The sequence below is a fragment of the Salvelinus fontinalis genome, unplaced genomic scaffold (genome assembly GCF_029448725.1).
Source record: "Salvelinus fontinalis isolate EN_2023a unplaced genomic scaffold, ASM2944872v1 scaffold_0127, whole genome shotgun sequence".
Lineage (NCBI taxonomy): Eukaryota > Metazoa > Chordata > Actinopteri > Salmoniformes > Salmonidae > Salvelinus > Salvelinus fontinalis.
The window spans coordinates 122,026-132,500 of NW_026600336.1; the positions used below are offsets into that span (position 1 = coordinate 122,026).

The following is a 10,475-nucleotide window of genomic DNA, read 5'->3' on the forward strand; positions in this document are numbered from 1 at the left end:
GCAATAAATAGGCCATAGTGGCAAAGTAATTACAATTTAGCAATTAACACTGGAGTGATAGATGTGCAGATGAGGATGTGCAAGTAGAAATACTGGTGTGCAAAAGACCAGAAAAACAAATATGGGGATGAGGTAGGTAGTTGGTTGGATGGGCTATTTACAGATGGGCTGCAGCGATCGGTAAGCTGCTCTGACAGCTGATGCTTAAAGTTAGTGAGGGAGATATAAGTCTCCAACTTCAGCGATTTTTGAAATTCGTTACAGTCATTGGCAGAAGAGAACTGGAAGGAAAGGCGGCCAAAGTAGGTGTTGGCTTTGGGGGTGACCAGTGAAATATACCTGCTGGAGCGTGTGCTATGGGTGGGTGTTGCTATGGTGACCAGTGAGCTGAGATAAGGCGGAGCTTTACCTAGCAAAGACTTATAGATGACCTGGAGCCAGTAGGTTTGGCGACGAATATGTAGTGAGGACCAGCCAACAAGAGCATACAGGTCGCAGTGGTGGGTAGTATATGGGGCTTTGGTGACAAAACAGATGGCACTGTGATAGACTGCATCCAATTTGCTGAGTAGAGTGTTGGAGGCTATTTTGTAAATGACATCGCCGAAGTCGAGGATCGGTAGGATAGTCAGTTTTACGAGGATATGTTTGGCAGCATGAGTGAAGGAGGCTTTGTTGCTAAATAGGAAGCCGATTCTAGATTTAATTTTGGATTGGAGATCCTTAATATGAGTCTGGAAGGAGAGTTTACAGTCTAGCCAGACACCTAGGTATTCATAGTCGTCCACATATTCTGAGTCAGAACCGTCCAAAGTAGTGATGCTAGTCGGGCGGGCAGGTGCGGGCAGCGATCGGTTGAAGAGCATGCATTTAATTTTACTAGCATTTAAGAGCAGTTGGAGGCCACGGAAGGAGTGTTGTATGGCATTGAAGCTCGTTTGGAGGTTTGTTAACACAGTGTCCAAAGAAGGGCCAGATGTATACAGAATGGGGTCGTCTGCGTAGAGGTGGATCAAAGAATCACCCGCAGCAAGAGTGACATCATTGATATATACAGAGAAAAGAGTCGGCCCGAGAATTGAACCCTGTGGCACCCCCACCCCCGGACAACAGGCCCTCCGATTTGACACACTGAACTCTATCTGAGAAGTAGTTAGTGAACCAGGCGAGACAGTCATTAGAGAAACCAAGGCTGTTGAGTCTGTCGAATAAGAATACGGTAATTGACAGAGTCGAAAGCCTTGGCCAGGTCAATGAAGACGGCTGCACAGTATTGTCTTTTTATTGATGGCGGTTATGATATCGTTTAGGACCTTGAGCGTGGCTGAGGTGCACCCATGACCAGCTCGGAAACCGGATTGCATAGCGGAGAAGGTATGGTGGGATTCGAAATGGTCTGTGATCTGTTTGTTCACTTGGCTTTCGAAGACTTTAGAAAGGCAGGGCAGGATGGATATACGTCTGTAACAGTTTGGGTCTAGAGTGTCTCCCCCTTTGAAGAGGGGGATGACCGTGGCCGCTTTCCAATCTTTAGGAATCTGTGACGAAACGAAAGAGGTTGAACAGACTAGTAATAGGGGTTGCAACAATGGCGGAGGATAATTTTAGGAAGAGAGGGTCCAGATTGTCTAGCCCAACTGATTTGTAGGGATCCAGATTTTGCAGCTCTATCAGAACATCAGCTGTTGGCCGGGGTTGGGGTAGCCAGGTGGAAAGCATGGCCAGCTGTAGAGAAATGCTTTTCTAAATGTTCGATTATCGTAGATTTATTGGTGGTGACAGTGTTTCCTAGCCTCAGTGCAGTGGGCAGCTGGGAGGAGGTGCTCTTATTCTCCATGGACTTTACAGTGTGCTGCAGGATGCACATTTCTGTTTGAAAAAGGTAGCCTTTGCTTTCCTAACTGACTGTGTATATTGGTTCCTGACTTCCCTGAAAAGTTGCATATCGTGGGGACTATTCGATGCTAGTGCAGTACGCCACAGGATGTTTTTGTGCTGGTTGAGGGCAGTCAGGTCTGGAGTGAACCAAGGGATACATCTGTTCTTAGTTCTACATTTTTTAGAAAGGGGCATGCTTATTTAAGATGATGAGGAAAGCCCTTTTAAAGAACAACCAGGCATCCTCTACTGACGGGATGTGGTCAATATCCTTCCAGGATACCCGGGCCATGTCGATTAGAAAGGCCTGCTCGCAGAAGTGTTTTGGGGAGAGTTTGACAGCATTGAGGCAGTGATCGCTGAGGTCCTGGTTGAAAACAGCAGCGGATTTGGGGTTGTACCTAGTAGGTATGTGTGAGTGTGCAAAAAAAAGGGGGGTCAATGCAAATAGTCCAGGTAGCCATTTGATGAACTGTTAAGCAGTCTTATGACTTTGGGGTAGAAGCTGTTCAGGAGCCTTTTGGTTCCAGACTTGGCGCTCCGGTACCGCTTGCCTCGCGGTAGCAGAGAGAACAGTCTGACAATTTTTAGAGCCTTCCTGTGACACCGCACTGTAGTCCTCTTCTGCAGCTCAAACACTTGGCTGAGGTTTTGTTGTCACAACCTACCTGAAGATTGCGGCTGACAAAGGCTGAGGCAGAAACGTTTTCGTCTCTACTTACCCCTGAATGAAATAAATACTAAAAATAAACCTTGAATCTCCTTTTTGAGTGCGGACCAGCTGTATAATTTGGTACGACAACACTGTCATTAGCCATAACCCGGTGAGAATATCCAGTGTTAAAGCCCCTATACATAGTCCCTTGTGATTGATACTGTGTTATGTTAGTCTAAATCTGTGTGTTGATAGGCTTAAGTGTTGTGTATGTGAAGCAACTGAGTGTGATCTAATGTTGCATGAGAGCAATAAGCCAGGTGAGGAGTCAGTGCTCCACCCATATTATGCGTCCCAAATGGCACCTGATTACCTCTATAGGGCACTACTTTTGCACTACTGGTCAAATGTAGTGCACTATAAAGGGAATAGGGTGCTATTTGGGATGTATAGTGCATTCGGAAAGTATTCAGACCCCTTGATTTTTTCCACATTTTGTTACGTTGCAGCCTTATTCTAAAATTGATTATTGTGTTTTTCCTCATCAATCTACACACAATACTCCATAATTTATTTTTTGTGCAAATGTATTAAAAATGTAAAACTGTAATATCACATTTACATTTACAGTATTCAGACCCTTTGCACAGTACTTTTTTGAAACACCTTTGGCAGCTATTACAGCCTTGTGTCTTCTTGTGTATGACGCTACAAGCTTGGCTTGCACAGCTATTTTCAGGTCTCTCCAGAGATGTTTAATCGGGTTCAAATCCGGTCTCTGGCTGGGCCACTCAAAGACATTCAGAGACTTGTCCCAAAGCCACTCCTGCATTGTCTTGGCTGTGTGCTAAGGGTCGTTGTCCTGTTGGAAGGTGAACCTTTGCCCCAGTCTGAGGTCCTGAGTGCTCTGGAGCAGGTTTTCATCAAGGATCTCTCTGTACTTTGCTTTGTTCATCTTTCCCTCGATCCTGACTAGTCTCCCCGCCCCTGCCGCTGAAAAACATCCCCACAGCGTGATGCTTCCACCGCCATGCTTCACCGTAGGGATGGTGCCAGGTTTCCTCCAGATGTGACGCTTGGCATTCAGACCAAAGAGTTCAATCTTGGTTTCATCAGACCAGAGAATCTTGTTTCTCATGGTTGGAGAGTCCTTTAGGTGACTTTTCCTGAGGAGTGGCTTCCGTCTGGCCACTCTACCATAAAGGCCTGATTGGTGAAGTGCTGTAGAGATGGTTGTTCTTCTGTAAGGTTTTCCCATTTCCACAGAGGAACTCTAGAACTCTGTCAGAGTGACCATTGGGTTCTTGGTCACCTCCCTGACCAAGGCACTTCTCCCCCTATTGCTCAGTTTGGCCCAGTGGCCAGCTCGAGGAAGAGTCTTGGTGGTTCCAAACTTCTTCTATTTAAGAATGATGGAAGCCACTGTCAGGTTTTGGCCAGGACTGTTCAGGTTTTGGTCACTAGATGTCCCCATTGCAGCTTTTTTGTACCTTTTGTTTTTCCTTGCTCTAATTATTGTTTGCACCTGTGTGTCGTTCCCTTGTTAGTATTTAAACCCTGTGTGTTCCTCAGTTCCTTGCTCAGTGTTTGTATGTTAGCACCCAGCCCCAGCCCAAGCCTTGTTCTGAACATATGATTCTCTTATTGGATTTTCCAGAGGTTCTCTGGTTTAGTTCTTGTGTATTTTTGAGTAGTCTTTTGAGGTTTGTTTTTCCCTGCTGTTTTTACCACTTTGTGGAGTTTCTTTGTATTTTGGAGGATATCCATTTTGTGCTTCTTGACTTTATGTTTGGACATTGTGGATTTAGATTCTTTGCCTGAAGATTTTGTTCTTTAATTAAACCACCATCTCTAGTACTGCTGTGTCTGCCTCATCTTCTGGGTTCTGATGATTATTAGTGACTGTTTCTCGCACCGGGTCCTGACAGAAACACTGAGCCATTATAATGAACCCAGAGACAGCCAGTACCCAGGATTTTTGTTCCATCCTGTCCCACCACGAGGGGACTGTCCAACGCCACGAAGCTGCTCTGGTTCAGCAAGAGGCCTTAATGGCTAGACATTCTCAACTTCTGTCAGAGATGCTGACTTCCATAAAGCAGATTTCTGATCGACTTTCCCCGGCAACCGCTTCTGCTCCAGTTCATCAGATTCAAGTGCCCCTGGCAGTTAACTCCCTGGCTGAACCCCGTCTGCCGCCTCCCCAACGGTTCTCAGGTGATCCGAGTGTTTGTAAGGGGTTTTTCACCCAATGTTCTCTCTCCTTTGAGCTACAACCATCGTCGTTTCCCACCGACCGGTCCAAGATAGCATATATCATCACCTTGCTGTCGGAAAAAGCCCTAGCCTGGGCTACTGCTGTGTGGGATGCCCAAAGTCCCTGCTGTGCCAGCTACTCTACCTTTGCTGAAGAATTCAAGCGAGTGTTTCATGGTCCTACCAGCGGTCCTGACTCAGCCAAACAGCTCCTGACTCTCCGCCAAGGTCGGCGCAGCGTGACGGACTATGCCATCCAGTTCCGCACTGTGGCAGCAGCAAGTGGCTGGAACGACGAGGCGCTCACAATGTGTATTTTGAAGGGTCTTTCTGACACCATCCAAGATGAACTGGCCACTCGGGAACCACCGGACAACCTCGAGTCCCTGATCAAGTTGGCTTCACGCATAGACCAGCGTCTGAGAGAGAGAGCTCAACCGTAGATCTCTCACCCTAGCTCCTATCGGTCCCAGCTCCAAGTCTCCACCTTTATCCTCGCTGACTCCACCGGAACCCATGCAGGTTGGACGCATCTCCCAGGCTGAGAGAGACCACCGGATGAGGGAGCGATGCTGTCTATATTGCGGCAAACAGGGCCATTTCCTCTCAACGTGTCCCGGGCTCCAGGGAAAACGCACTCTCCCGTGCAGGCCTGGGAGGACTGTAACGGGAAACATAACCTCCTCCCATCCGTCCAACTCCCGCCTGCTCATTCCAGTTACCCTTTCCTGGGACAACGACGAGCTTCCCCTTCAAGCCTTGGTAGACTCTGGAGCCGCAGGTAACTTCATGGATGGTGTCTGGGCGAAGGAGAATGGCGTTCCCTCTGAACCTCTAAGTGACCCCATAAGGGTTACTACGCTGGATGGAAGCCCTTTGGGATCTGGACTTGTCACTCGTGTCAGTTCCCCCATGCGACTTTCAGTTTCCCAACACCAGGAAGTGATGAACTTTCATCTGACCTCGTGTTCCGAGTTCCCTCTCGTCCTTGGATACCCCTGGCTTCACAGCCATAACCCTCACATCGACTGGTCTGTGGGCACTATCAAGCAGTGGGGTCCTACGTGCCAAGCCACTTGTATCTTCCCAAGTTCCCCGAGTTCCCCTCCTGAGTCTCTAGAATCCATCGACCTGTCCCGAGTTCCCGAGTGTTACCATGACCTCAAACCGGTATTTAGCAAACAGAGGGCCACCAAACTACCACCCCATAGACCTTACGATTGCCCCATCGACCTGTTTCCGGGCACCTGCCCCCCCAGGGGTCGGATCTTTTCCCTATCTCCTCCCGAACGAGCGGCTATGGATACCTACATCAAGGACGCTCTGGCAGCAGGCCTCATGCGTCCATCCACCTCGCCGGCGGGAGCAGGGTTTTTATTTGTGGCTAAAAAAGACGGGGGATTACGTCCTTGCATCGACTACCGGGGACTTAATGCCATAACCGTCCGTAACCGCTACCCGCTACCCCTTATGGCCACAGCCTTTGAGCTGCTCCAGGAAGCAGTGGTCTTCACTAAGCTTGACCTGCGGAACGCATACCATCTTGTGCGGATCAAACCCGGTGACGAGTGGAAGACCGCTTTCAACACGCCTACTGGTCACTACGAATACTTGGTGATGCCCTTCGGCCAGACCAACGCCCCGGCTGTGTTCCAAGCGCTCATAAACGATGTGCTTAGGGATATGCTTAACATTTTCGTGTTTGTTTACTTGGATGACATCCTCATCTTTTCGAGCTCCCTTCAAGAACACACTAAGCATGTCAGACAAGTGCTCAAACGCCTCCTAGACAGCCATTTGTACGTTAAGCCGGAAAGTGTGAATTCCATTCCTCTCGAGTACAATTCCTGGGATTTATAGTGGAACCCGGTCGAGTCCAGATGGACCCCAAGAAGGTAGGGGCGGTAGCGGATTGGCCCACCCCCAAGTCCGTTAAGGAAGTTCAGCGTTTCCTGGGCTTCACCAACTTTTACCGCAAGTTCATCAAGAACTTCAGCTCGGTGGCAGCCCCTCTCTCAGCTGTAACCAAGGGTGGCAACACAAGGTTTCTGTGGGGAAGAGAAGCTGAGACGGCCTTCCAAGGACTCAAGCAGCGCATCCTCTCTGCTCCCATCCTGACACTACCAACGGCGGATGAACCTTTTGTGGTGGAGGTAGACGCATCAGAGGTTGGTGTTGGAGCTGTCCTGTCTCAGAGGGGTGAAGACAAGAAGCTTCATCCTTGCGCCTTCTTCTCTCACCGGCTTACCCCGGCCGAGAGGAATTACGATGTGGGGGATCGTGAACTCCTAGCGGTTAAGATGGCATTGAAGGAATGGAGACACTGGCTCGAGGGGGCTTCTCAACCGTTTCAAGTGCTTACGGACCACAAAAATCTGGAGTATATCCAGCAGGCGAAGCGGTTGAACTCCAGACAAGCTCGATGGTCTCTTTTCTTCAGCCGATTTCAGTTTATCCTCACCTATAGACCCGGGTCGAAGAATCTCAAACCGGACGCCTTGTCACGAATCTACTCTCCTGCCAATCGAGAAGATTCTGACATGACTGTCCTTCCTGCCGCTAAGATCGTGGCTCCGATCTCGTGGCAAGTGGAGGATACCGTGAAACAAGCTCCATCCATCGCCCTGGAGGAGGTCCTGCCAATCGGTTGTTTGTTCCCAAGGCAGCAAGGGCGCAAGTCCTTCTGTGGGGGCACTCCTCTCGCCTCACCTGTCACCCGGGCGTAGGTCGCACCTTGGAGTTCATCCAGCGTAAGTTCTGGTGGCCCACCATAAAAGAAGACGTTGCCACTTTCGTCAAGGCCTGTTCCGTGTGCTGCCAGGGCAAATCTTCTCACCTCCGCCCTCAAGGACTCCTTCACCCTTTATCTATTCCCCACCGACCCTGGTCCCATATCTCGTTGGACTTTATTACTGGCCTTCCTCCGTCCCATGGTAATACTACGATCCTAGTCATCATCGACAGGTTTTCTAAGGCGGCCAGGTTTGTTCCCTTGACCAAATTACCTTCTGCCAAGGAAACAGCTGAGTTGGTGATTAACCATGTGTTCCGAGTCTTTGGCATTCCGCAAGATATGGTTTCCGACAGACGTCCCCAGTTCGCCTCAAGGTTTTGGAAGGCCTTCTGCCAACTCATAGGGGCCACGGCCAGTTTATCTTCAGGGTACCATCCGGAGTCCAACGGCCAAACTGAGAGGATGAATCAGGAGCTGGAAACCACCCTCAGATGTATGGTTTCCAACAACCCGTCCACATGGTCATCCTTCATTGTTTGGGCCGAGTACGCGCACAACACCTTGTGCTCCTCCTCCACTGGTATATCCCCGCATGAGTGTCAGTTTGGCTATGCTCCTCTATTGTTCCCGGACCAGGAGGCAGAAGTCAGAGTGCCTTCAGCCTCGAGGTTCATCAGACGCTGTCGGCTTACGTGGAAGAAGGCACGTCTTAATCTTCTGCGTTCCTCACAGCAGTACCAACGACAAGCCAACAGACGTCGCCGTCCCGGTCCCACCCTGTACCCCGGCCAGAGAGTATGGCTCTCAACAAAGAACTTACCGCTACGGGTGGAGTCTCGCAAGCTGTCCCAGAGATTCATCGGCCCCTTTAAGATTGCCAGGAGAGTCAATCCCGTTACTTTTCGCCTGCACTTACCCAGATCCCTTAAGATCAATCCAACATTTCACATTTCTTTATTAAAACCTGTTGTTTTTTATCCCCTTATCCCGGCAGGCAGACCTCCCCCTCCGCCCCGTGTCATCGGTGGCCAGTCGGCTTATACCGTCCACCGGATACTGGATTCCCGCCGGGTGCAGCGGTCCTGGCAGTATCTGGTGGACTGGGAAGGCTACGGTCCCGAGGAGCGCTCCTGGGTTCCTGCCAAGGACATACTGGACCCTGACCTCATTCGTCAGTTCAGGACCCTCCACCCTGAGAAGGCTGGTAGGAACGTCAGGAGCCGTTCCTAGGAGGGGGATTCTGTCAGGTTTTGGCCAGGACTGTTCAGGTTTTGGTCACTAGATGTCCCCATTGCACCTTTTTTGTACCTTTTGTTTTTCCTTGCTCTAATTATTGTTTGCACCTGTGTGTCGTTCCCTTGTTAGTATTTAAACCCTGTGTGTTCCTCAGTTCCTTGCTCAGTGTTTGTATGTTAGCACCCAGCCCCAGCCCAAGCCTTGTTCTGAACATATGATTCTCTTATTGGATTTTCCAGAGGTTCTCTGGTTTAGTTCTTGTGTATTTTTGAGTAGTCTTTTGAGGTTTGTTTTTCCCTGCTGTTTTTACCACTTTGTGGAGTTTCTTTGTATTTTGGAGGATATCCATTTTGTGCTTCTTGACTTTATGTTTAGACATTGTGGATTTAGATTCTTTGCCTGAAGATTTTGTTCTTTAATTAAACCACCATCTCTAGTACTGCTGTGTCTGCCTCATCTTCTGGGTTCTGACGATTATTAGTGACTGTTTCTCGCACCGGGTCCTGACAGCCACTGTGTTTTTGAGGACCTTAAATGCTGCAGAAATGTTTTGGTACCCTTCCCCTGATCTGTGCCTCGACACAATCCTGTCTCGGAGCTCTATGGACTATTCCTTTGACCTCATGGCTTGGGTTTTGCTCTGACATGCACTGTCTGCTGTGTGACCTTATATAGACAGGTGTGTGCCTTTCCAAATGATGTCCAATCAATTGAATTTACCAATGTGTACTCCAATCAACTTGTAGGAACATCTCAAGGATGATCAATGGAAACAGGATACACCTGAGCTCAATTTCCAGTCTCATAGCAAAGGGTCTGAATACTTATGTGAATAAAGTATTTCCGTTTTTTATTTTATTTGTAATAAAAACCTGATTTTGCTTTGTCGTTATGGGGTATTGTGTGTAGATTGATGAGGATGATTATTTTTAATCAATTCTTCGAATAATGCTGTAACCTAACAAAATGTTGAAAAAGTTTGCATAACGGAACATCGCTCTCCTCTGACGTGCTGAACTATGTGCATTTTAACACGACGGGGAAGCCAGGGAGAGATCGAAGGAGGAGCAATGCGAGGAGAAAGTGCCAGGATCCTTTTCTATACTTCCCCCTCCATCCTTCTCTTCATCCGTCAGGCCTTATCTGAGCTGGGGGAGGCGCTAGAGACTCTCTTGTCTGTTTCCTCTCCCTCCCCCTACCTCTTTTTCTCAGTACCTCTGTTATTATGCCCTCCGGTCATATTTTCTGTCACACACAATGAGCACACAGAACTGCTCTCCTCTCTGTCGGATGTTCAGTCTCTAGAACGACCCTGCCCAAATGAATGTTTACAATTACACACTCTTGCTCTCTCTCCCTCTCGCTTTTTGGCTCTCTTTCCTGCTCTCTCTCTCTCTCTCGCTCTAAAACCAGGAAGCTGTGCAGGGTAGAGTTCCGTCACACTCGGTCTCTCTTTTTTCTTTCTGTCTGTCTCTCGCCTCGCGCTCTAGTCTCGTCTCTTGACCAGGCAGCCTTTTCCCTCTCGAGTTCCCCTGTAGTTTCCTTTTTCTCTCTCTTCCCTTTTGAAGAGGGAAGTTGGCGGTGGATTTCAGCAGGGAGAGATAAAGCGGTGCTCTAGGGGGGAGACTTTCAGAGAGAGCGGTAGGAAGGGAGGCAGCAAGAGGAGGAGGGTGATGGCGAGCGAAGAGGCGATGGGGGAAAGCCCGGGGGAGCGGT

General features: G+C 49.0%; 1 protein-coding gene across 4 annotated transcripts in view; it reads left to right on the forward strand.

Annotated features, from left to right (window-relative positions):
- LOC129843365 (serine/threonine-protein kinase N1-like) overlaps window positions 1-10,475 on the forward strand; it is a 63,101-nt gene that overhangs the window by 34,943 nt on the left and 17,683 nt on the right. Inside the window, exon 1 of one of the 4 annotated variants that reach the window (XM_055912065.1) lies at window positions 9,996-10,475. This exon is cut by the window's right edge and continues 29 nt beyond it. The exons of 2 other annotated variants lie outside the window; for them this stretch is intronic. In XM_055912065.1, coding sequence (XP_055768040.1) covers window positions 10,433-10,475 — 43 coding nt within the window. In that variant the 5' untranslated portion in view covers window positions 9,996-10,432. Of the gene's footprint in view, window positions 1-9,995 lie in introns of those variants that run through there. One more of the 4 variants, XM_055912068.1, reaches the window with a different exon arrangement.